Source organism: Ixodes scapularis, unplaced genomic scaffold (assembly GCF_016920785.2).
Source record: "Ixodes scapularis isolate PalLabHiFi unplaced genomic scaffold, ASM1692078v2 PGA_scaffold13__105_contigs__length_92229423, whole genome shotgun sequence".
Lineage (NCBI taxonomy): Eukaryota > Metazoa > Arthropoda > Arachnida > Ixodida > Ixodidae > Ixodes > Ixodes scapularis.
Genome location: NW_024609839.1, coordinates 19308309 through 19335417, shown reverse-complemented (window position 1 = coordinate 19335417; position 27109 = coordinate 19308309). Strand labels below are relative to the sequence as shown.

At 47.6% G+C, this 27109-nt stretch overlaps 1 protein-coding gene across 1 annotated transcript; it reads right to left on the bottom strand.

Annotated features, from left to right (window-relative positions):
• Positions 1 to 1305: 1305 nt before the first annotated feature.
• LOC121835521 (lamin Dm0-like) lies at positions 1306 to 27105 on the bottom strand. Its single transcript, XM_042289827.1, has 10 exons — positions 26574 to 27105; positions 22886 to 22997; positions 21877 to 22026; positions 18863 to 19159; positions 13343 to 13580; positions 11936 to 12129; positions 9962 to 10066; positions 6254 to 6373; positions 3202 to 3306; positions 1306 to 1326 (listed from the first exon to the last, which is right to left on the bottom strand). The coding sequence occupies exons 1-9, from the start codon at positions 27038 to 27040 to the stop codon at positions 3205 to 3207; spliced, it is 1785 nt and encodes a 594-aa protein (XP_042145761.1). The 5' UTR covers positions 27041 to 27105; the 3' UTR covers positions 1306 to 1326; positions 3202 to 3204.
• Positions 27106 to 27109: the final 4 nt, after the last annotated feature.

The following is a 27109-nucleotide window of genomic DNA, read 5'->3' as shown; positions in this document are numbered from 1 at the left end:
GTGTAACCAGAAACTTTGGCAAAAAAAATTAGGATCTAAACTCACTGCCATGATTGCGGAGGAGGTGAAATGGTATTTGTGTCGGCAGTGCAATTACCTTGGCAATTATTAACATCAACGACTGCGTACAAGTGTGCACACCCGAGAACACTGCAACTGAGAAAATCGCGAGTGGAGGGAAATGATTGAGAAGATCCATATTCCCCTGACAAAGAAAATCTAGAGACTAACCCCAAACAACACGTTAGCCTTGCCTGCGATGTTTTTGATTAACATACATCATTCAACAACCAGTGCAACCACTAAACTGTCCAAACGCAGAAGTTTCAACTGGGCAGCTTACAAACTAAGCATAAATATGGTGCTTCGATGTAACACACAATAAATTCAAACAAAATTGTGAAAAAAGGTAATCTTTTTTTTTTGTTTGCGAGGTCAAACGAACAGACATTTCCGAAGACAAAAATCAAAGTCAAGACATCCATAATCAAGTGCTCCAAAACACTGCCCACATTCCAATAAACTGCAGGACAAAGTCGCGTGTGCCGTAGAACAAATTAACCCCCGTGTCGCCCACGTAAAAAAAGCAACCTGCTTTTTTGGTAAAAAGCACTTCACAGGTACAGTTGGCAAACTAAGAAATATGGTTCACAAGGTACTTATGTTGATCTTGGTACGACCTGCGCTTACAATTGCAACACACCGGAGTCGACTTGCCAAAAAACTGGCCAAAAATTCTTAGCGAAACCAGAGCTTCAGAAACTGCTGCCAGAGCTGCTGAATGATGTCCTCCCAAAACCTATCGCAGTGATGTTGCAGCTACACCCTTTTTCTAAAGCGATTAAGGTTTAAAAACTGGAGGTTTTACCCCAAACACAGGAAAAAAGTTTGGAAAAATCATAGCAAACACCACGCAAGGTTTGCTGCAAGTAATGTGGTTCCCCTGTCCACAAAACTAAACGAACGAGCACTACACTACGAAGAAGACAGCACTTTAATATAACATGGCGTAGGTTACATGCGTCATGAAACGACAGCAACAAAAGCACGCACACAAAGGGGTTAGAATATGAAGTTAGCAGGTTAAAGAAATGCTTTAGACAGGTGATGTGGGGACACGTTAAGCTATTTTTTTTTCTTTCTTTCTTTCTAGAGATAAAACAACGGCAGTCACATACAGATGGGTAAGAGAGAATTACAGAGAAAGGAAAAAGAAGTATAACCAATAAAATAAATGGCACTAAGGTTCCGCCACTCTGATGAATTTTTCATTTTTTTTTTCTTTCTTCTTTACATCACGCAGCAGCAGTTGGGGTCGTTGGAATCCTGCAAAGGCCGCAAAAAGCAAACGTCAATGTGTGAAAAGAAAACTCACGTAACCTATTTTTACGACAGACTGCCCTGACTAGAGTTCCTCGGTATTCCTGGGATGGTGGCAGTATATAACCGGAAGCAAAGCGCCGGCAGAACATGGGCCAAAGTAACACCTACCGACAAGAAATGCATGCTCTCATGCATTAAAGAGCAATCAAAAAGTTTAAAACATGTTGCTATGCACTATGTCCAACATCGCTGCACCAACACCAACGCGATAGCCACTCGCAGCCCAAGAAATGCAGAATATGGCTTATTCAAAGCTTTCGCAAAAGCAAAATCTTGAAGACGAAAAAAAGAAGCATCTGCTCTAGGTAATGCAGCTAACCCTCGTTTGACGATGAGGCTCAGGTATGACAGGCCCTAGAAAGTTCGTGAATTTCACGGCGTGCAACGAGCCTTCGCAACACCAATGCGTTTTCAGAACAAGGACAACCCTAACCGACCGATCTCTCCAAGTGTTCGGCACATGCGCGACGCCGTCAGAACTTTAGTTGGCGGGAGGCAGACGGCGGTGCAGGGGAGGGCTCGCGCCGTCTCGACGCTGCGCACGGGCAGAGTTCCGGAGAAGCTGTCGTCTGTGCTGACAAAGTTCACTCGATGCAGTGAAGTCGTACTGTCCGGCCAGATCGGTCTATTACAGTAAAAGCTCGTTAATCCGAATTTCGAGGGGGCTGCTGAAACAGTCCGAACGATACAAACTTTCAATTAATAAAAGTCAACGAAGAGAAAAGAGCCCCGTCCGGCGTTCGGGAGACTAGAATGCTCTCAACCGCCAGAGGCGTGTAAGTCCGCTGCTGCGGAGACCGAAATGCCTGTTTAGACAGCACGAACCAAAATAATCAAGGCCTGCCAACAGCCTCCTTGGATTAAGTCCACGCAAAGTTATCGCGCCCGGATAGCGCCCGCTCGGCAACTAGACCCGAGCAATAGCTCGCTGCAACGTCGAAATACTAGAACACGGGCTTTGAACACTATAGGTGTTGTTGCTTTATTCCTCCAAAACTGGGCGTATCAAACATTCTAAACTTGATGAACCCCTATTGGTTCTGGCATTAAAGGGGCGCTAAACCACTTTCTACGGTAGTCTAGGTGCCAATTCAATCTACAAGCAGTAACCTTACTTAAAAATAAATTACATTTATGTGTAGCAGATTAAAAAAAAATTAAAATAGGTATCAAAGGCCAATTATCTCAGAACTATCACACGCCAGAGGGCACAGTCGGAAAAAAATAAGCTCCTCTCCGACGGTGGCCTCTGGTGTTCGTAATAGTTCCAGGGTAATCAACCTTTAATACCGATCTCATTAGAGGAATCGCCACGCATGGATGTGATGTTTGGTTTCTTAGCACGCTTAGAGCCCATAGATTGAGGTAGTGGTCATAGACTATCGCGGAACATGATTTAGTGCCCCTGGAATGCGATGAAGCAGTAAACAAGCCTACAATGTAAACAATACATATATAAGCGAGCGTTCACCTCATTGTCACGCGTCAATTAGTTGCTTGGTTCTGCCAAAACAAGTCTTAAAATGGAGAACAACTATCTGGCGCGCTTTCGCGTGCTGTACCAACAAAGGGTATCGTCACGCCCCTGCGGAGAATTGAGGATTAATTTCGATCACCGGGAGAAGCTTTCAAAAAGGAACCACCCCGACCGGAATTCAAACTTGCTGGGGCACTCTCGGCAAACCCTCCCGGAACCCAGTTTTAATATATATATGCTGTTAGAAAAAGTTTCCAATTGTTTTAATTAATTTTTCTTTCCTGCATAAATTAAGAAGCCATGCCCCATTGAAGAAACCGAAGGAAAGAAGAGGTACTCACGTGCTATTGGAAAAAGGGCTCACGCCCCGTCGAATATCCTCCCGCGCCAGACGACCTTTCCGAGAGGCGCCTGAACTGACGCCGCCGATTTTCCCGAAAGGCCACCTGGGGGCGCAACGACAGTGAGCATCAACTCGTCAGCCGTAACATGCCGCAGAAGCGCTAGAGTTCCGGTTACACTGCTAATTCATGATAAAAAATAGACTTTGCAAACAATGCACTGCCTCGTCACGTGGGTCATAGAAAAATCATCTGCAGAAACGTTCGAAGCATGCATATGTGTTAAAGGTGCTTCGAATGTGCCCGAGGCCTGCCTGCAGGTAATTTTCAAAATGTGTGCAGCGGAGTGTGTCATTCGTATCGTGCGCGAGAAACGGGACTGCGGCCGAGAGCTTCAATGCGGCCGAGAGCTTCAATGCGGCCGAGAGCTTCAATGCGGCCGAGAGCTTCAATGCGGCCGAGAGCTTCAATGCGGCCGAGAGCTTCAATGCGGCCGAGAGCTTCAATGCGGCCGAGAGCTTCAATGCGGCCGAGAGCTTCAATTACGGCCGAGAGCTTCAATTACGGCCGAGAGCTTCAATTACGGCCGAGAGCTTCAATTACGGCCGAGAGCTTCAATTACGGCCGAGAGCTTCAATTACGGCCGAGAGCTTCAATTACGGCCGAGAGCTTCAATTACGGCCGAGAGCTTCAATTACGGCCGAGAGCTTCAATTACGGCCGAGAGCTTCAATTACGGCCGAGAGCTTCAATGCGGCCGAGAGCTTCAATGGTTCCGAGAGCTTCAATGCTTCCGAGAGCTTCAATGCTTCCGAGAGCTTCAATGCGGCCGAGAGCTTCAACATGACAACCTAAGAAATTCGAGGGTCATTTCCATAGGATTACCGCAGCAAAGAAGCCGCTCCGCAAGGTGACCGCCGTATGTGTACGACCGTGAGTACACCTACGAAAGCTCATCCCCTAAATGCAGAATCGCGTGCACAGGTGCTAACATCGAGGTTTTTTTTAGAACCATAGCAGTTTTCTTTGCAGCGTTTCACTTTGCTGGAACATAAACTAGGTTTGTACTGCAAGTGCTGGGAAGTATTCAATACAGGGTGTCTAGCAAATTATTTTGAAATTCCTTGACTTTTTCAGGTTTTCCCAGACAAATTTAGGAGAAATTTCCTGACCGCTGTAGAGGCGATTAAATATATAGGAACATTACAACACAAGGTATTGAGCATTGAGCAGTGTGAGGATCATTTTGCATGGGCTTAATCCAACCTTCATATTAAAAAATATTTGGGTTCGTCCTGCCTGGAATAAATGAGCCCTTTCTTGTCGCGGACATCGTCAGATAAGAGCCCACTTCCAGAAACACGATGAAAACACGATGCTCAACCACACACGCCTTGTTACTAACAGAATGGCAGCACGGCCGCCAAACGGACACTTTTGGATACCTCCGGCTTGGATTATATTGGGGTCTGTGGCTTTCCAATTTGTTACTAAATCGAGTAACTCCAACTGGATTTAGCCTAGTGTCGTGCCCTCAAAATAATCCAACCCAATCCAAGGCTTCGACTGGGTTTGACGGCTGTTCCAATAGGCATCGGGTAGCACATTCTACATCGTGTGAGCAGAGACCATGCTCCGCTCTAAGCAAACTTTATTGCCCACTTTTCTGCACCCAAGTCTTCAAGTCTGCTCAGGGCACTCAATGGCGTTTCCGGCTCGTTTTCCTTGACTGGGCTCGATTTTTTTACAGTATTCCTAACAATTCCCCGAGTTGTCCTGGTAATTAAAATTTCCCTAACGATTCCCGGTTTTCCCAGTCGCTAGACTACATGTGAATATAACTTTACTGTGCAATACCTGAAATTGTACAGGGAAATTTTTTGGGGGAACAAATTTTTATTAAAACTAAAGTGGCATGACTCCCGATCAATAATGCTACATGCACAATACACCATAGCATGTATGATGTATGATGCAACGACACGATGGTTAGGATTTATGGATGTGTACATTGAATCCATCGGATGGATGGATAAATGAACAGATACGGCTGAACCAAGGAATCTGGCAGCAGCTTGCGCCACCTGGTATATGAAATAGCCAAGGTTGTCGACAGAGTTCACTTTCTGCTAAATTTAGCGCCACCGCGATTTTTTGCAGAGCGTAGCGTAGTTAGTCAGTTTCACGCTTTTGGTGCCGCTAGGCGCAGGAAATTTGAATGTATCAAAATGGCACAATTGGTGCAGCTGTCCCGCCCCTGCAAATAGAGCCCAGGGACAACTAGAAAGTTTTAAAGCACTATACGGAGATAGACAGAATCAAAGCAAGTATCAGCCCCTCAGAAGAGCAACCAGACACGGCAATAGAAGTGTCGAGAAGAGCTCATTGTAAAAGCCACTTCTGAACTACATGCCGACTGAAGAAAGACACAGCATGAACACGTGCAAACGGTTATTATTGGTGTCGAATCAAAGATAAATCAAGCAGTGTTCACCAAAAAAGGACACAATACCACAATTCAAAGGGAAAAACAAAGCTTGTACCCTTTAATTTCACACATCGATGATATCTTACATGCAAGTGTCTTATGAATAACTATTTTCCCTTCTGGTACCGTGAAACCCTTTATTTTCGCGGCCCCGAATTTTCGAAAATTGGACTGCGGGGTCATATTCGCGACCATTAAATTTCGCGATTTCTTAAGGCTGGAATTTACCTATAGAAACCACTAAACTAAAATCACTAAAACCAATTTTACAATTCACGTATTTCGCAAAAATTAGAGGCTCCAAAACATTAAGGGTTTAAAAGTATATGAATGAAAAGGCAAAAAGGATCTTAACAGGTTTTCACACCAAATCAAAGTGCGGGCAATACATAGGCTTTTCAAAAGAAAGCTCTAGATGACTTGATTTAATTTTAACTTTACTGGACCGTTTTCGAACAGATGGAGGCCTCTCAAAGGTGGTAACTGAACGAGCAACTTCACAAGAAAATTACACCTATAGTGCAGCCCATCTACAATGGCAAAACACTAAACCGAAGGCGCTCACCTCCTCCCCATCAGCGCTGAGCAAGGCTGTGCGCATCGGTTCAACGTGGGGCCACTGCTGGTTGCGCATGACCAGGTCCGACGGAGGGCTGTGTGCTGCACCGGCGTCGGAGCTCCATACCTGCACAGCATTCCAACTTCGGATGAGTAGTGGTCATCTCACCGCAAAGGAGGTATACTAACGCAAGAATGTGGGCAAGCTGGTTGAAAGAGAAGCTAAAAACAGTTCTTTAAGAGAAGAAAAACAAAAAAAAATGAATGTTTTAATGTAGGCATTTTAAAAATTATGTCCAAGTTTTCTTTCGATCTTATTACTAGGAGTGTCAAAATCGCTAATTAAAATTTCGACGTAGCCCTGCCCGTCGTTGCATGCCGAGAGCAGGAGAGCGTGAAGGCGGATAGAAAAAAATTCAAGAAGAACGCGCTGATCCACAGTAGAGTCGCAGCGACAGCCACGAAACGACATGGCGAAGTTGTCGGACACCGGCGTCGCGTTCACACACCGTGGGGTGCGTGAACAAAAGCGTACAAAACGAAAAAGGCATACGATTATTTTGTTTTGAAAAACGCTCGTATCCTTTTTGTTCCGGATAGCGTAAAATCGCTTTCCCCTGCACGAGCTCTTGGCATTGACATTGCTACAACGGTCTTCTGTTATCGTCTATTTTTTTTTCTTTTCCAGAGAGCGCGTGCGGTGGGTGCTACAAAAGCCTCCGGTATAGAGCGGGTTGTTGATGCTGTGGCATCAACAACTCCGCACGGAGCGAACCCGGGTTTGATGCCCGTGGGCGGCGAGCAATCTTTTTTGAAGATTTTGCAACACTGGTGACGGACGTCCTGCATTGTCAAAAACAACGGACGTTATTTCAAGTGGTGGCAAGTAACAGTTCTCGCTGCGAGACTAACAAAAGGGACGTCATCGGTCAAACGACTCTGCTCGGCACTGTGCGGGGAGGACGACTATAACGTCGCAATGTCTTCGACGGATAACAGGTGGCGGCAAGGCTCGCCGCATGCCCTTCGGCAATCGCTGCACACACATTTCAAAATATACGAGGTTTACGTTTACTTCAGTCCAAAAGCGCGATGACTGAATTCATGGGACAAAAAGCTATAGTAGAAGACCGCTCCAAACTGTTTTTTAAGGCGCTTCAGCTTTTTTCAGAAGGGCATAATAAATCCTGGTGCGAGGGAAAGGACGGACAAAGGACACACTAAACTTTCAAGTTTTTTTGTTTGTCCTTCGTCCGGTCTTCCTTGGCCAGTCTTCCCCTCGCTCTGGGATTTACGGTGTCTGCCTAGTCTGTTTACTAGGACGAAAAAAATTTTATGGTAGGGTTTCTATTGATACTTCAATTTCCACTACCAGCACTATGAGCTTATGATACAAAGCAAAGTAGCAATTTGCTATAGGAATAGCTACACATACCAAACAGATTTTACTTTTATCGACCCAGGCCAATGTAAAGCAGGCGCACGCATAAAGAATTGGTCAAGCTCAAAGCCAATAGCGGTTTTGGCAGAATAATTTCAAACCGATTATTGGATAGTTTCTTCGAGCCTTTTACTAGTGATGGACCGAATCTGCTCAACTTCAGATTCGGCAAAGTTCGGCAAAGATTCGGCAAAACTTCGGAAAATGTCTGCGCACGCGCGAGAACGCGACGGAGCCTTGGATTGCAAATGGACGCTGTGCAGTCGTGCGGTTACCATCGTGCAGCGTAGTACAACCAGCGGTTACGCCGCGGTGTGGGGTAGGCAACACGGTAACTGCGTTTGTGATCGAGCGTGGTCCTCTTCAATATTTTCTGCCTCAAGAATAGAAGATCGACCAGTAATTTACGCAGTCCACTGCGCAAGTGACGAATGATGCCGTGTATTCTGAAACAGACACATTGTCCCACAATTACTTTAAAGCACTCCTCGCGATTATAACAATTCTTTTTTCGGCTCAAACAACAAAATATTGCTTCTTCAATTAGTGTTATCTCGCAATTTTCATGTGTCTGCATAAAACTAAACACGGAACTGCAATGCTCGACATTGCACATCTTACATTCACTCTCCCCATCTTCCGAAACGTTCGTGTATTCTTAAACACCAGAAACCGGTATTTTAAAGGTTAAAAACGAGACGTTGTGAATATGGGACGCACACTTTCATGCAAAGCCGACTCCAAGTGACTCAGCAACCGTTGCATTCGTTTTCCCGCACAAAACGGTGGCTCCCAGAGAAAGCAAGAACGCAGCGTTATTGCTTTCATTTTAGCAATGTGCACACACACGCCGGCCTGCGCTGATGATACCTTAAAACCGAAACTCGTAGCGTGATTCGTGACTGCGCCACGCTCGCTTCTACCCAACCTCCCTGTCACGCCACTCCTGCAATGAGTCACTAAAATTGCCAGTAAACACACAAATACAACATATAATGCATATAAGCCCAGTTATTACTAAACAAGATGACATTCTACAAGATAATTGTATCGGTGTCGTTTTTAGGTTAAGAAAAAAAACACTTTTTTTGCCAAGAAAAACTAAATATCAACGCTAAGCCTAATAACAATGTATCGAATCGAAAATTCGGCACCAAACTTTCGATTCGGCAAAAGTTTGGCCCATCACTACCTTTTACTACCGTTTTACCATGCTTAAACGAAAATTCAGCTGAACTCGTGAAGGTTGTGCCCAACCTTCACTTGTCCCCTTCTAAGCTTTGTTAGTTTTAATGTAACTATATCCGTGAACCATGGCCTCAGAAAGTCCAATGCCGACATGGGGGTGGCAAAAGAAAACGACAGATTTGACGCAAAATTAAGCCCAAAGAGACGCCCAGCCATCCTCACCGAGCGAATTTATAAATCAGCTCGATAGACACAAATATTCTTTGTTTATTCTCAACCCTCCACAAAAATAAATAAATAAATAAACACGATTAATAAAAGCAGATTGTCAGGACTGTAATGCCTGCGATCCCCGCCGAACATCCGCGTACAGCGGAAAACCAATGCCCGCGAGCTTCGCGGGTACTGCTTTTCCGCAGCACACGGGTGCTTGGCAAGGAGTGCCCTCAACGGGGCCAGGCCCACTCCCGATGAACGAATGGCACGAATTAAGCGAAAGCTCCACTTGAATTAAGCAGCTTAAAAATGCATCAAAACATAGCGGGAAAAGCAAAATATTTAAATTTGTCCGAAATAAAAGTGAGTACGAAAATTTCTAGGTTGAATTATCGCGAGACCACTGTATGCACCGTTTCACTGCGAGTCCTACCACAGCCGACGCGACGATTCGACGAAGACAATCGAGCAAAGCCAAAACCGCGCCGTTACACCGCTCGTCTTTGTGGATACGCCATCACCAACTTAACCAATCGCAAACATAAAAAAAAGTGGGACCTCGTTGCATCCACTGCACGCGATTGGTGTAGCCGACGATGGCAGATGCGCAAAGGCAACAAGTGCAAGGACGACGCGCTTCGGGCGCTGCTCAACCGACACTGAAGGACGGTAGCGCAGCCTGTGGTCGGACTTAAAGAAAAACTGAGTCTTCGAAAAATGTCGCCCATAAAAAAGCAAGCCAGGGGGTATTTACGCCAGTCCCTCTATGAAAGACTAAGTTTGAACTGACGAAAGCCTCGTTCTACTTTTATGAAACAAATGGAACCAGTGCCTTCGACGAAGAAAAACAATTCAAGAACTGCAACGAACCGTGATGGTGGTTCCCGGTTGGATTACGTGGGTCCGGTGGAACCGGAAGGTGAACTCATCGTTGCCGGACCTCCGGTCAATCCGCCAGCCAGCCAATGGAATCTCCTGAAAAAAAAAAAAAAAATATATATATATATATATATCTCGAAAGCGCACCTGCAAGGATCAGCTAACGCGCGGTTGGACCGTCGCTTACGGGGAGTGGAGCCTGTTCCTTGGAGTCTCGAGCCCGAAAAGGAGAGCATCCCAAATATTTCTCGCAAACCGAGTGGCCAGCTGAGCTGGCAATCTTGTACCGCAATTCGAAAAGCAAAGTCGAGCACCAAATTGTTCTCCGGAAACTTGCACAGGTTTTTATTTCACTTAGAGATGTCAAAATGCCGTGGAATGTTCGCAGTTAACCGAGAGTGAAGCGTCTGTTTTATTTCCACCACCCATACCAGGCTGCTCCAATTTGTCGAGATTCGAGAAAAAACTTTGCCTTGGTGAAGCTAACTGCGAATGTGTTCAATCGTTGCAGACGTCTGCGAGCAACGCAAACGAAAATAGAAATGGAATTTCAAACACTGAAAGTAAACGACAACACAATCTACAGATAACAATGCCCGTGCTTCTTAGGAGAGGGGCAGGGAAACAGTAGCATAGAGAATGAAAGTACTGCAGCTTGTGCAGCGAAAATTCGTGCCGCAGAGCTCAAGGATCACGTGCTCAATTCACTCTTGTCCGTTCTAATGTGAATGAGCACCATACCGGCGTGCAGCCTTGTGTCACTACTGCGTGATGCACGTTAAAAAACCCCAGGCTGGTGGCCGTACTGCACTGGCTAAATTTCCTGTCTACGGAGCGACTACTTCCCACTGTATAGACATACGAACACGACGATTACTTTAGGTTGGGAAAGAATGCAGAAGAAATCAACTATGTGTTAAACTTTGTTTTACCTGAAGTCCTAATGTCGCTATGCCACGAGCCAATAGGGTATATCAAGCGGCTTCAAGTACATAGCGCGACGATATTCGAGCGCCTATTTTATTGTCGAAATGTCAACCACGTATGTGCTAGACCAGAGACACCAATTTTTTGCTCTTAAAGCACCAACATATTATTGAAGAAAAATTAAACCGAATGTCGTCACGTCACTCTGAATTAAAAGCAGCGCCGCTCCGCGAAAGTACTGAGGCAAGCTACAAGCGCACAAATCCTGTCAAACTTTGCTGAACCGGATTTTCCTTTATTCTCGCACCTATGCAACTCCTGCGGGGGCAACTAAAAGGATCAGGTTTGTAACGAGCCTCTCTGCGTTAGTGATGTCGCGTTTTTCTTGACGGCGTGTTTGCGAGTTTCGCCACTTGTGGTGGCAACGGATCACAACCTGACCGTTTCAGTTGCCCCGCTCTCCACAGGCGTTGAATAGGCACGGGAGAACAAGGAAACCCGGATCGGTCCTGTTTGACAGGGCTCGCGTCATCGTGCGAGCCCCGTCGTTTTGGCCCTATGTTTTGGCGTCTCTTCGAGCAAACAATTGGCGCCTCCGCGGTGTCGCCATCAAATGTGCTGTGACCTCACACTTCCGAGTATATCCGCTTGAGTTTGTTTCAGCCTTTGGTTCTGTTCCGACTTCCGACAAGACAGTGTTAGGCTCTGTGCAATTCAAACGTGATTTCCCTTTCATGTCACAGGCTTCCAAGCATTGGCCTTACAGCTCCTAGATAACAAGGCTGCAGTTATGAATTCTAAACGCCGCCTAAAGAGGCAACACGGGGCATTGACTGATCAAGTGCCATATCAGCGTCTGACGAAGACTTGTCTTTAATCGACTAGAACTTGACCGTCGGCTAAACGCCGTCGCAGCACTTGGGTCCACCCTATGCCCCCGCGTTTGCCCTTCAGAAGACGTCGAAAATTCGGCACCACGGCCTTACCCAGGAGACGTCTATAGGCTTTAGATGGCAGAAGTGGGCGACGTTTACCAACCTTCGTGCCCTTGTTCTTTACGATGACGTATTTTCCGTCTGGGCAGTGGTCCGAGATCTCCAGGTCCCCCTTGGCGGATGCGGAGACCTGGACGTCGAAGTTTGACTGCTCCTCCCGGTGGGAGAAGGTCAGCCTGCGCTTGGCGCCTCGGAGCAGCGGACTGGTGTACATCTCAGCCCCGCTGGTAGATGCGCCTGAGAGGGACAAAATATCGTTCGCATCTCGCACGGTGAATCGCGTGTGTGCGGCACGGTTAACGCGTCGCTCGCCTCCATTGCCCGCCCTTGACTGCGCTACACGACGAGCGAGTCTGACAAAATCCGTCCCTTCGCACGAAAGGGGAGGGGCATAAAAGCGAGGAGTCTCATTGCGCACAAGAAAGGAGGCGCAAAAAAAATGAAAGGCAGCGTCCTTTGTATGGAGTTTGGTTTTGCGCCGTTAATGCGCGCTGAGCAATGTCGTCAGAACCACCACGACAATGCTGCTTTTTCGCAGTTTACTTTTTACGGACGCTAGTGGTCTTTGCGTTTTACAGTTCACGTTGCGTTCCCAAATATGTGCCCCCTACACTAGCAGTTTTGACGGCAGCACTTTTGATTCTAAGAAAAAAAAAAAGGAAAACCGGCGATCGCACGTGTGCGCCTACAATCCCGTGCCGGGATCCTACGTGAAAAGAGCAGACAACGTAATGTGCAAGCCTTGTCTTCTGGGTGGTGGTGGTGCGGTGCCTGGAAAGAGTCTCCGCAAGGGCGATTAAAAAGTAGGAAAAAAAATAGGGCGATAGGTGAGGCGAGTTTCTTTCGCTGCGACGAGTCGGAGTTGCTCCCAAAGGGTCGCCAACATCATTTTTACGCATTGCGTAAAGAGAACCACGACGGGCGAGGTTTCCCTGCTCATTTTGAAGTTCTTTCTGTGTAACAAAGCGACACCAGCAACGTGGCCTTATCGGGACCACCACATTCCAAAGTGGCCGAAATGCATGGAACCCTTTCCTCTAGATCATTTTTAAGAGTTAATATAATTTTCCACGGGGAAACGTCGCATGCATTTGGGCCGGTTTGGAATGGCTGTTCCCCAAGGGCCCAGATCACTGGCAACGCTTTCAGACAAAGAAGCAAAAAAGCATCAGTTGCAAGGTCTGCACCTACTGCAGGTTTGTTTCGTACTTGCACAAAGAAAAACACAGACGTATGACATTCTATACAACAAAAAGTTTACAAGCGCCCTAACGATTGTACTAGCAAAAACCCGGCCAACCTATTGTCTGCTCTCATTTTCCGCCCTTCTGTAGCTTTTTTTTCTCATTTCACTCGGGATTACTTACTCCACCGCTTACGCAATTCGCCGCGTTCTGCTCCCATCGCGAACCCCCACCCCGAGATTCTCACATAAACTCTACGGACTCACTGGGCGTAATGTGCAGCCGGGACTCTTCGCCCTCCAGGAGCTTGCGGTACGCGGCAGTCTCGAGGTCCAGAGCCACCTTGATGTCCAGCAGGTTCTGGTACTCCCGCAGCTGGTCCTCGATCTCCGCCCGCAACCGGGAGACCTCTTCCTCCTTGGCCATCAGGGCCCGGCCGTGCCACTCCCGCTCCTGGTCCAGCAGACACTCCAGGTCTCGCACACGGGCCGTCAGGGACAGGTTCTGCGGCGGAAGACTCAAGTCACGGTCTCTTCCCAATCTTCCTACCAGGAGTCGTCCTGCGATTCCTGCCCTGGCCTGGGGAGCTTCTCGGTCACAACAGCGTGCAAAAACCACGACATCATGAAATGGTCATTCACTCTCTCCACCTTAACGTGATGGTCAAGCCGATCCACTTCTCCAGACGCTCGAAATGCCGAGAACAAACGAGTGGAAACAAGGTGACTACCAACTAAATCGCATCTCACACCGTCGATACTGCATTAAAAAAATTATTTCCGCAAAAAATTTTTTTTTCACAGGCATGTTATAATTTTACTTAAAGGAGCTCTGCAACAGTTTCAATGCTTTGCTTAAATCATTTGGGAGTTCGTGTCTTGACCTATCTGAAGTAAAGAAAAACCGATTTTGCCTGCATGTCCCAGTTTTTATTTTAAAAATGGACAAAGATTCAGGTTTTCGGCACCTCTCAACTCCTTCACCATCTTCCTAGTCACGTGCGCTGTGACGTCAATGGGGTTTACGCGGGGTTCCGGTGAAGCTTCCTCTTTAGAGCCATCAATGGGCAGCGATAACTCATTCGCTCGCGACCGCGTGACCACGTGCTAGCGGGCGCAGCCAGCGCAACGCGAGCAATATGGTGAAAGGATGAAGGTTTCATCCGGGTCCGGCTATCCACTTCCGGTTCTGTCCCCCTCCGGCTTCTGGCGGCTGTTCGCGGTAGCAGATAGAGCTGACGGTTTTGTGGACCTAGGATAGATGGCGCCACTAAAACTTCGTATAACAAAAGATTTGTCGATGATACCAGGTTTTTGACACATTTATATTCATGTTGAAACAACGATTTATAAAAAAAAGTGACTTTTTATCGAGCAGGTATTCGCACAACTTGCCATCTTTCTAAAAGACACCCCATTCACGTCATGCAACCTGTTTCCTATGGCCACCGCTCACGGCTGCAGGTCGCGGGATATTTTAATTTTTACCTCTCGATTACGCGGCGGAATCGCAACATTTCGAAGGAAGGAGGTGTGTTTTCCGTTCTTTGTGACAAGATGAACAATGTGAAAAGCAAAAGATGCCAATTATTTCAACGTTAAAATCTTTGCACAACTTCTTAGAAAAAGAACAACAAAAAAACTTTATTTTCAGTTGCTCTTTAAGGTAATTAAATTTTAACAAAGCATCTCGGCCAGTTGTACACGAGTTCAACTTAAACCAATGAGGTTGGTACTACAAGTGTTGGAAAGAATTGCATTAAACTTTAGTGCGAAATATATCTCAAATCGCTCAGAGAAAGAAATTTATTTTAGAAAAAATGTAATTAAAACCGGAGGGGCAAGACTCGGCAACAAATTTTAGATGCTACATTGTCTGCGTACAATATAACTGTACATATACAGTCGGGGACAAAAGTCCCCAGGACGCGCGAGCTGCGACTGTAACGCATCGCTCTGCCATCCGCCGGCGGGTCGCCTGGTTTCGAGATCACACAAAAGCGCATGCGCGTCCTGTGCCTGCAAGCGTGTGTGTTTTGCCGCTTTTCTGCGTCGCGGCGCCTAACTCGGAATCGGGCGCGTGGTACCGCCTCGGAGATAGCGCTCACCGCGCTTACTGACATGGCAACTATGAAGCAGGGCGTCACGGCTGCTCAACTGAGCGATAAGCCCAGCTGGTTATAAAGCAAGATGCGCTGACACGGCGAAATGCAGCACAATGCCGCAGGCGATATCTCCAGTTTTGGAATGTGTAGCAGACGCTCGTCAGCCGCAAGCGCTATCTCCGAAGCGGCACCACGCGCCCGATTCCGAGTTGGGCGCCGCGCCGCAGAAAAGCGGAAAAACACACATGCTTGCAGACTCAGTAGGACGCGCATGCGCTTTTGTGTGATCTGGAAACCAGGCGGTCCGGCGGCAGATGGCAGAGCAATGCGTTTCAGTCGCAGCTCGCGCGTCCTGGGGATTTTTGTCCCCGACTGTACAATGTATGACGCAGCAGTACGATGGCTAGGATGTATGATACACCGAATCCATCGGATGGATGGATTGACAGATATGGCTGAACCAAGGAATCGGGTGGCGGCTTGCAGCACCTGGCAACGAAATAGCCAAGGTTGTCGACTGAGGTTTCGCCATCCGCTAAACGTAGCGTCGCCGTAATCTTCGGAGCAGCGCGGCACAATCACGGCCGATTTCTGGCTTTTGGCACCGCCAGGCGCAGGAAATTGTGATTGTATCCAAATGGCGCGGCTGTGCCGCCCCTGGCAAGCTTCCGTGAACTGAAGAACTGAAAATCGACTGCTGCGACACCGCCACGACCGTGGAGGGCGACGAAACTTCTACGAGTCATTGCGTGGAAATTAAGGTCATTTGTTAGGACGTTGTTAAAACACCGGTTGGAGACTTGGTCGAGGCACCGCACCTGAACTGTCTTTGAGTACCGAAAATGTTGGGCATCAACTCTAGACTTAGTAACAAGCTGAAACGACTGAGAAGAAAGGGACAGGACGGTGGGCTTACTGACAACTGTCAGTTTAATAGAGCATGTAGGGAAAAACAAGGTGGAAGTGAAAAAGGAGAAGAGAAAGATAGAAATAAACTCTCAGCTGCCACTAAGAGAGAATATTTAGTTGTAATGACATGGATGCCGAGAGCACCATATCCCATGTCGGCACCCAGAGGAGAAGAAGAAAATGCGCGCTACAGTCCATGCCAGGCGTCATGAGCAGTTTATTCACTGTGCGGCTAGAAAGTCTATCCTGAAGGCAACAGTGAATCAAATGCTCATGACGCCTGGCATGGACTGTAGCGCGCCGACATGGGATATGCTACTCTCATTATCCATGCCATTACAACTTTTTTTAAAATATATTCTTTAAAAAAATGTTTATTTCGATTTTTAAAGCTAAATATTTTGTCTTAATAGCAGCTCAGAGTTTATTTCTAACTTTCTATTGTTTTTCACTTCCACCTTGTCTTTCTCAACACGCTCTATAATATCGACAGTTGTAAGTGAGCACTCTGTCCTGTCCCCTTCCCTTAGTCATTTGCGCTTGTTAACTCAAAGTCTAGATGTTCAGCCAACTAGTCTCCCCCCCCCCCCCCCCATTGATCTTGATCAATTGGGGGGGGGGGGGGGGGCTAGTTGGACCTGGTTCCCATGTATGCGCACTGTCGACACTCGACCATTTTGGACGAGCATAACCCGTCACCCCGGAGTTGTCCCGCAAACTGTTAAGGACGAGTGCAGCTCATCTGAGGCCAGATTCATAAAAAACCTCTTACCTGCGACAACTTAGCTACGAAGTTCGTAAAGTTACGATCATCGTAAGATGAGGCGAGAACTGTACTCACAAACGCATTCTTAAGTGAGAGGAGGAAAGTTACGACCTCTTACGGAGAAGCGATGACTTCCGGTGCTGTTGCTATGGCAACGGCGTCTTCGGCAAAACGAACAACCAATTAGAGAGCTAGGCACAGTTCGGAGCACTTGGATTGTTAATAACAAACACAGGCTAACCACTCGTTGATAGACATCTCTGTGTATGTCCTGTCCTGTCTGTGTGTAAATATGTAGTGTTCAAGCTGATTCTCATAAACACGGGCGACCTTTCCACCACCGCTTGTCTGGGGTTCGTGTCCGTGCAGTGGTATATCGACGCTAACACGATTTAAACGCTTCGTTGACTGCTACAAACTCGATCGCTACAAAGTGAACACAACTGTCATCGTTGGTAAAAGCCCCGTGCCAGTCGTTTGCAAAGAGACGTAGAAGAAAACAAACCGCCGCGGCGTTTCTCGCGGCCTTGGAATTGCAGGAGCGAGCCGACGTTAAAAAAATACGTTTGAACTACGAGAGTGTCAGCAATACGTTTGATCGAAGTGCCGGATTCAGATTGCGTTTCGGTAAGCGCTTCGGAACCGATCTTCTACGATTGCAACTCGATACTGACATGACAGTCGGAAAAGAAAGGTTGGACCGGCATCGCGTAGCTCCCACAAACGGATATACAGCTCGACAGTTAAAAATGGCATACTAATAAGGAAGTGTACAAACCGTGTTGCGAAGGTAATCCATACGGCGTTTATTTGAGCTCTATAAAACACAAAACAAGGAGATAGAATCGAGGAGTCCCTTTTCGACGACAGCGTTCGCCACCGCTGCCTCGGAAAACAAGGTGATCGAGATGATGAGGGGAATCGGTTGACCTCTGAAATTTAGTTAAGCTATCAAACGGCAGTGTCCACAAGGGCCGCGCGGGCATATTCCATTCAGCAAGCCAGCCGGTCGTGGGCAGACGGTCTTGGCCAAGGACCGTCTGAGAAATGCTGCGCCGGAACGGGTCGGAGTGCCTGCTAGGCCTATATATTCTGCCGAGCTCGCTTGGTCGGTGGGATCGTCGCCTTTGTTGCCTTTTCCGGGTGTCTGTGGATCCCGCGTTCATGTTCGTCGTGGTCGGTTTCAAGTACTTCTTCATTTTTTTCTTGCTGCTTGAAGTCGGGACGCGCAAGAAGAGCAGGCAGAAAAAGAAATGTCCGTTGGGTCGTTGCGAACGAGCAACTGAGTGACGTTGTCGGCCATGTTAATTTGATCATAGAAAGGGCGTAAGACAGCTTCGGAGCTGTCGTAGAATTTTGTCGTAACCTGCGCAAAAGTTACGACAATTTCGTTTCGAGAATACGGATTTTCTCTCAAATTTGTAGTACGCATTTTTTTCGTCGTAAGTTCGCTTTGAGAATCCGGCCTCTGCTTCATCCGCTGATGAAGCTCTCCGCATCTCTACATCGTTGAGTGCAGTACACCTCAGAGCTACAACTATGCAGAGTTTCCAACACAGAATTTGTTTCTGTGTTAGAAACTCTACATGGCTCTAACTCTGAGGTGTAGCGCGCTCAATAAACTCGACGAAAAAAATTCTTGAGCAACTGCTGCGGAGGACTCGCACGCCATTTCCCCGAAAAATGTATGTGAAGAAATTTTCGACACCCAACATATATTTCTCCTCCAAATTCAGCAGAGAAACTGAGGTCGCACGATTGTCGTGATTTGACCCGACGTCCATCTTCCCGCCAAACATAGTGTGGAAAGTGATACCGTGTCGTGCCAATTACCTAACTCAATTTAAAGAAGAATTCAATGCAAAGCGATTTCGATTTCTTTGTGCTAGAAGTTTGCGCTGGATGCAATCTGTGACCCCAGGTCTGTTTGCACAATAGAGCCTGCGAAATCTATTCTTAACACCCTAACCCCAACGAATTCTGCACAAAAAGGAAGACGTCCCTGACCTGCGACTCGAGCTCCGAGATCTTGGAGTTGAGTCCCTCGATGCGCGACTTGTACGCTCGCATCTCCTCCATCTTGCTGGAGCTATCGCTGGAGCTCTGCTCGAGCAGTCTCTGCAGGTCACGCATCTTGTTCTCGTAGATGTTCTGCGTTTTCTCCCGGTCGAGCTGCATCTGCGACTCGTACAGTTCTCGCTGTTTCACCAGCGTGTCCGCCAGGCGCAGCTCGTAGCCCTCCCTCAGCCGCCCGTCGATCTCCGTGGTCTCCGTCTGCTTGGCCACGCGCACCTCCTGGAGCTCCTGCATTGAGCAATGGCACCCACGCCAGGGCAAGGAAAGGTTTAGGGGGGGGGGGGGGGGCGGGGGGGGGGGGGGCATGGATGTCGTTTCCTCTGGCATTTTCGTCGTAGTGCCAGATTTGCCTGGAAATTCGTTAAACACGCCAAAAAAGATCACTGAAAAAGTAACCCAAATATTGTGCCAAAATAAAAAAAAATTCCGCTATTGAACTTACAATTGTCATCCTCACCTTGTCTTTCAAAGCGAGTCTACTGGCCACAATGAAGAGGTGACCTCAGGGGAAGGCAGGGGTTTGCTCTTTGGGCTGTAGACTATTCCCAACAGATTAGTTTCATGGTGTCAAAGGAATGCTTTGGAAGTTGGCTCCAGTCCTTGTCCAGCAGCACAGAACGAACGCTGGGCACAGTCAATTCCTAGACTGCCCGCTCAACCTGCAAGCCTGCCTTTCCCCTAATGTCACGGCATTGAAAAGCGAGGGTATATTTGAATCTTGGTTTTGGAGTCATTTTTATTTGCCGATTTCACAATAGCTATTAGGGGCGAAGCTCCTTGGGGTCTAGCCTTCTCCGTCCGTCCGTCCGGCCGGCGTCTGTGCTCACATAAAAAGAAAACAATGTTTGCGCAGTCGACAGGATTTGAGTCCGTGTGGGGAGACCCCAATGGATTTCTAGTCCATCGCATTAACCACTCGGCCACGACTGCGGGACAAGTAGGGGGCTCTGAGATGTGGTAGTAACACAAGAGCTGGGGTTTGTCATGGATGAAACGTTGCATGTAGCAGCTCAACGTCTATACAGGAGGGCGCTGCTGTCAGATGCGTATATAATCGCGTTAAACTTTGCATGCATTGGCTCAACGTTTATAGACGAGAGGGCGCTGCGGTGAAATGCTCAAATGCGTATATAACTACGTTCCATACCATATATTCTCTTTCTGACATGGACCGTTGACTTAAGCGGTGGAGATCCGTTCCCACGGCTTCTAGCGGATCCAAGCTGATCTGCTAGAAGAATCACTGGCCCCGCATTTCACCGACCACAAAGCAGTAACAATGAAGTCGAAACGCAACCCGCAACTCAACACTAACTATGAGCAATAAAAAAATATTAGTATCATCAGCGCACAGCAGAGCTTTATCCCAATCAATATCATTCACCACGTGGAGATGCGGTCATTTTTTTTTTTTAATTTCGCGACACTGAATGGCATACCGGAAAGGGTAGAGGCCAGCGATTGCAAAAATAGTTACTTAGGGTAGCTAAAAAAAAAAAAATTGCCGGAGTACGTTTTTGAAGGGACACTAAACATAGGCAATTTTCTTTTCTACCTGGTTTGGACGGACATGTCTCAAAAAAGATTGTAAAAGAAAATTGTTTTTGTTAATATTTATGTTGATACGAATTTTGACTCACGGGCAAAACCGAAATTGTACCACGGTACGATGATAGTGTTTTCACTGAACTAGTATGCGCTCCGTGATCCAGCACACTGAGCGCATAAAAGCTGGGTACGAATGAACGGCCGATGGAACGCATTGTTCTATCGCCCGTTTAATTAAGGCATTCTTCGATTAATTTGTGAACCACTCTGGCCGATACATCAAATAGCAAAAAATTCCTTGTGGACGTTCACCCAAAATAGAGACAACTTCTGGAAAGATGGGGTGGGCTATCTTGGGGATGCCACAGCAATTTTATCAAGTTAGGCGACGAACACCAGGACTATAAAACATGCTACACGGAAAGCGTCACCACGAATCACGGATGTGGCAAGTTTGCGTTTCACGATGCAATGAAAACGCGAGGATTCGCTACAAACTTTCTGTCACGGGAAAGGATACCGTAGATCAGTGGTTCTCAACCACTGGTGTTTCGCGGACCCCTTGTGGATCGGCGGATATGATGGAGGACCCCATTCGCGGTGAGGGGAAGGAAAAGTTATTGATTAATTATGATAGTGATTTAATAAATGGATGTAACTAAGGGCTAGTGTGAAGTGGATTTCTCTTATTGACGTATACACGAGAAAACACACCCAAGAAATGGAAGCTTTATTCTTAATCTGAAAAAAGACAACTTTTATCGCCAGGAGGCAGGGCTTCGCGGACCCCAAAGGGTCCGCGGACCCCCATTTGAGAACCACTGCCGTAGATTGTGGATGCAGCAGATTTGAGTTTCATACTGCAATGACCGTGCTGTAGTCTGCTCCAGACTTGCCAGTCACGGAAACCGGTGTCGTGATGAACACTTGTCTTTGTGTTTATCTCTGCATATTGCAGACAAAAAACGAAGAAACGCACTACAAATGCGCTTGCCACGCGTACCAATCCCACGGATCGCGCAGTTGATGAGATTCTTGTCAACGGAAATCGCATCGACCGCGCGATCCGCGTGCGGTCGTTGGAGTTTTTCCACTATGAATATTTAGCTAGAAAAATCGAATGGGCTACCCGTCGGAAGGAGGGTATCTTCACAGGATTTTATGGCATCACATCACTAACATTAGAAAGCAGAACGCTTTTGAAAACACAGTCTTTTGCATACTTTGCCCACTGAATTCACACAGTTGCCGATCAGACTGAAGTTTCTAAATTCACATGCAAAGAAATTTCAAGATCTTTTGCGGGTCCTCCTTCCACATGCTCCCCATTGTCCGGAAATTCTAGAAAGGTCCTAGGGAACCACGCTTACTCTGCGACGTTTCATTCTGATGCTCACCTTCTCGTAGAGGGACTTCCGGAAATCCAGGTCTTTGGAGAGAGTCTTGGCCCTGTTCCGCAGCTCGACGTTCCGCAGAATCTCCGCCTCCAGCTCTTTGCGGAGCTTCTCAAGCTCCTTCGCCATCGCGTCCCGCTCTGCCTCCGCATCCTAAAAAGTGGACCAACAAAACAAAATTAAAGGGCTTTGCATCCGTTCTGGACCGAGGGCCGGGATATGGCACAGACTGTGGTCACCAACCAAGACGAGTGCTGCCGTTGCCACCTGGTCAGCAACTGTACTCTTTCATTTAAAAGTTGCAGTTAGACTTGGCCTTTCTTGAAATGTACAATATCTATTTCTGCACAACCCGGAGTCTAGAAAACTGAAAATTTTTCTACACAGAGCTTTGTAATTTGCAAAGAAGATTCCAGAAAGAGGAATATATACATCCATGCACATACTCTCACATAGCTTACGCTTGAAAACTAAGACCATAAAAAAGATAGCTTGGTTTAGATGCTTTGTTCAAGGCAACGAGCGTGCAATAGCACTAATACACAGTTCCTACCTCAATGAGCAGCCCCACTCTTACACAGTAGAGGTGATAGTGAAGTGGGGATGTTACTACACTACTTACTGCTCTACTCCCTGTTGAGGGAGGGGGATGTTACCAGAGTAATCACTCCTTCCACTCATTGAGGAGGGGTACGGTGTTACACCATTTACTTCCTCCACTCCACACTACTGCATCAAATCAACAGCTGCACTCTGCCCAGACATTTTCTACCACAACGATGCTACCGTGTGACCAATGCCAACACGAGCGACTAAGGTCCGTGCAGGGTTTCCACGCAAGGCTCTCGCTCCAAAATGTTAACTCAAACCAAGGCCAGCCCAGAAGTTTGGTAGACGTAGCGCCAGTTACCTCCCACCACAACGAAAAGTAAGCCGTCAGAAAACTCAGCAAGCCGACCACGCAGACAAACGACGGTTAACGTAAAAACAAGCGTTTGGCCGCTTTCCTTACCTTGAGTTGTGGAAGGGCCTGATTCAGACGTCCCTGGAGGTCGACGTTTTGAGATTCGAGCAATGTGACCTGTTGCTGAGCTGCGGACCACTCGCGTTCTCGTTTGGCGAGTCTGACGGGGTTAAAAAGTTGCAAGCAAATGCACGTCATTGAACGATGTTAGGCAAAAGGCTGCTTTGCACATTTATGTGTGAAGGCCCGTTCACACACTTGCGCTTGAGTCCGACAAGACCGGTTTTCAAGCCTTTTCCGACGGCTCACGATCGGCTGCATTGCTGCGCATCCGGTCGTAAGCCGTTTCAAGAGGCTTAATTAAAACTCGGCCTTGTCTCAGTCGGTCCAAGTCAAGCGCAAGTGTGTGAACGGGCCTTGAGTGGCAATCAACTGCGTATAACTAGACTGAAGGCTTGAAAGTGTTTGCGTGACCAGACCTACTCCGACATCGAGAAGTGGCTGCTCGCAGGATTGTCGGCATTTTCTCAAACACACGGTTAAAGATGGCTCTGGATAGCGGGCATCACTTCCAAAAAGTATTAATCTGAAATAGGTCATCTTATGCGATAAAAACCGATGGATAGGTGACCACAGTACACAACTCAAAGCTAGTCCAATAAGCACTCAACCGTGTTTGTCTCAGTTTCGCTTCAGATCAATAGGGCTCATTTTAAAAAGAAAAAAAACTGAAAGTGTATTATGTAAACCCAATAAAATGCAAGTCATCAGCGAGCCCCGACTGCAAGAAGTGCGTCTACAGTTACACCTGCCGTTACACTTCAATTATAAAGAAAGTTGTCAGGGTGTCTAGCAAATTATATTTTGAAATTCCCCGACTTCTCCAGATTTTCCCTGACAATTTCAGGCGAAATTCCCTGACCAATGTAGAGGCGGGTAAATATAAAAGATAATTACAACACAAGGCATTGAGCATTGAACACTGAGGATCATTTTGCATGGGCTTCACCCAACTTGCATATTCCGAAATATTTGGGCTCGTAAAGTCCAGATTAAACGAGCACTTTCTTGCCGCCGACATCGTCAGTGAAGGGGCCACTTCCGGAAACACGATGAAAGCACGACGCTTAACAACACACATAAATAACCGAACGGCAGCATGACGGCATAGCCGCCAGATGCACACTTTTCCATACTTTCGGCTTAGATTGAATTGGAGTCCGCGGCTTTCCCTTTTGTTACTAAATCTAGTAGCTCTAACTGGATCTAGCCTAGATTCGTGCCCTCAGTTCAATCCAAGCCTTGGACTCGATTTGTCAGCTGTTCCCTTTGCATCGGGTAGCACTCTACAGGGGGTGAGCAGAGCCCGCGCTCCGCTCCAAGCAGAATCCATTGCCTCTTTTTCTTCCCCCAAGTCCTCAAGTCTATGCTCAAGACACTCGATGGCATTTCCGGCACATTTTCTCTGACTGGGCTCGCGTTTTTACAATATCCCTGACAATTCCCCGATTTTTCCTAGTAACTAAAATTTCCCCGACAATTCCCGGTCACTAGACACCCTGAAGTTGTCCAATGAAAGCTGTAGCAATAACCAGTGCAAGCACACCAAGGAAGATGAGGTAAATATACGAGAGGATAAAAACGTTGGGAGGGGGCTGTCCAATATCCCTCATAATTGTTTTTTTTTTATTTTGGGTAATAATTCACTATTGTAATGTTGTGCACGACAAAACTTTTTGGGTGAAATCACAATGTTAATTGGAGAGCCTAGTACGAGTACACTTATATGCTTCATTACAAACAGAACTGGAACACTACAAATGAATTCTGAAAGACCATTGAAACATCAGCCGTTTACTGCATTTGCCACATCTGTCTTTGTTAGGGGCAGATGCAATGGCAAGGAATCAACAACCCCGTTTGTAAGCTGGTAGAGCGCAGGTGTTCGAAACGTCAGAGCAAGAGTAAAACAAAGGTCAGAAACTCAATAAAAAAAGGACAAATAATTATTGTTGGAACCTCCCAAAACTGGTTTCCATAGATCGAGCAACAGGTTTTGAATTTGTTTTACTTGGTTACGAAAGAGGCTGGCAGACTCGTAGGCCGAGCAGACGATCGAAGACACCAGAACCACTTCACGGCCAGTGTAGTAATAACCTTACCCACGCAGATAACTTATCGCTAACTGCTAACAAAAGGAATGCCTTGTGATATATAGCACAAAGAGAAGTGCCGATGCGGACCTTACACAAGTCCAGATAATAGCTTCTTTTAGTACTCTTCTGTATGCAGTATGCAATGTGTCATGTACAGTCGGGAGCAAAAGTTTGCGGGGCACCGGAGCGCGTGCCGAAATGCATCGCCGCGCCGTCCGACGGCGCGCCGCCGCATTAAGGAGACGTGCTTTGCGCATGCGCGTCTTTCGTGCTCGCAATCATGTCTCTTTCGCTCGTTTCTGTCCGACTCACTCCTGATAACCTGAGTCGGCGCCAGGGGCGCGAGTTAGCGCTTCGCTGGTTGTCATGCTGTGTGTCTGCTTCAGCCGCCTCAGCCACCGCGCTTTGTCATGGAAGTCGCGTAGGGGGAAGAGGGGGAGGGGGGTAACCAGGCGCTCAGTCACCCAGCGCGGCTGCTGAGGCAGCTGAAGAGGACGCGAGGCATGACAGCCAGCGAAACATCAACTTGCGCCCCTGGCGCCGACTCAGGTTATCAGGAGTGAGTCGGACAGAAACGAGCGAAAGAGACATGACTGCGATCACGAAGGGCGCGCATGCGCAAAGCGCGGCTTTTTAATGCGGCGGAGCACCGTCTCACGGCGCGGCAATGCATTTCGGCACGCGCTCCCGTGCCCCGCAAACTTTTGCTCCGGACTGTACTATGAGTTTTCCGACAAGTGGGAATTCCACCCACTTCACACGGACATTGCTCCGGAGAAGTTCATCTCAAAACTGCTAGCCAGTCTAGCCATTTCGCAAGCGTGGCTGCTACGTAAGGATGGAAATAAATAAAAATGTAGAAATAAACCTAGAGCTGCCACTCTTATGTTCCTTGCGCGCATTGCGAAACGTAGACAAACACACAAGAAAAGAAAACGGAACGTGCTACGCTGAAAAGAGGCGTGGCGGAAATGACACTGACGCCATATCCGGTCGAACCACCGCCACCTATCAGTCAAGGTCGGCAAAACCGTCATTCAACAGCCGGCCGACTGAATCATCAATGAAACCTGCACTTTTAAGTGGAGCTGTTACGCTTCCATTCATTCCGTTTGTAACTGACACTACCCGAGGTGTGTGGGCTACAACGGATTCTTTCCAAGGTAAAAGCTGTCAGGTCATCACAGCATTTGTACTCGGCTCAAAAGCGGCTTCGAAGAAGCAATTACACAGAACCCGCGATGAACCAAAAAAAAAAAAGAAAAGGGGGAGGGGGGCGGGGGGAGAACCCGGCAAGTTGTGACAAATCGTTTATGCCCCGCTCTTTTTTTTTTCTCTAGTTGCTTTAAAGTTTTATCATGTCTAGCTTTAAATAGCTAGCTTATCATGACTCTGCCTCCAAGGCTCACGAAGCCGGTTAAAGATTTGGCGGTCACACAAACCGCCCCGCTTCGAAAAGACAGCTCGAGCGACGGACGCCTAGAAGCCAGACAACGAAAGACCGCGAGCCACAGCCGCTCGCCGAAGTCGCAGGGTTTAGAAATTGCCTCAAGAAAAAGAAATATGGGCTGGCTACTTACTTCGTTCGCAGGGTCTCGGCCTCTGTCTGCCACTTCTTGGCGTCGAGCTGCAGTTTGGCCTTCTCGTTTGCGGTCAGGTCGACGGTGCGGCGTGCGTCGGCAAGCTTACGCTCGTACAGGATTTTAACGCTGGCGACTTCCCGTGTTTGGGTCTCCTGGATCGTCATCTGTTTGGTCAGCTTGCTGTTTTCGGACTCTAGGTGACGAACGCGGTCGATGTACGCAGCCAGCCGGTCGTTCAAGTGGGCCAGCTCGTTCTTCTCCTGAATTCTCGCAACCCTGGACGCCGAGAGCGGCGAGCTCGAGCGTTCCCGGCTCCCGCCGGCGTTGGTGTCCGACGAGCGAGATGTCCGAGGCGAACCCGGGTTCGCCGGGCTGTCCGCGCGGTCTTGCTGCGAAACGTACTGGGACGACGTCGTCGTCGTCGTGGTCGTCACGACTTGTTTGTGGACGCTCCGCGACGTCATTTCGGAGTTTGTGCGGACGTGCGAGATACCAACTGTTCCTGCAGACTTCGTCAGTCGAAGTGCTGTCCC

Coding starts and splice junctions, on each gene's coding strand:
- LOC121835521 (XM_042289827.1), bottom strand. CDS start 27,040: ATGACGTCGCGGAGCGTCCACAAACAAGTCGTGACGACCACGACGACG. Junction 22,027..22,885: donor AGGCCCTTCCACAACTCAAG/GTAAGGAAAGCG, acceptor TCCACTTTTTAG/GATGCGGAGGCAGAGCGGGA. Junction 19,160..21,876: donor GGAAGTCCCTCTACGAGAAG/GTGAGCATCAGA, acceptor TGCTCAATGCAG/GAGCTCCAGGAGGTGCGCGT.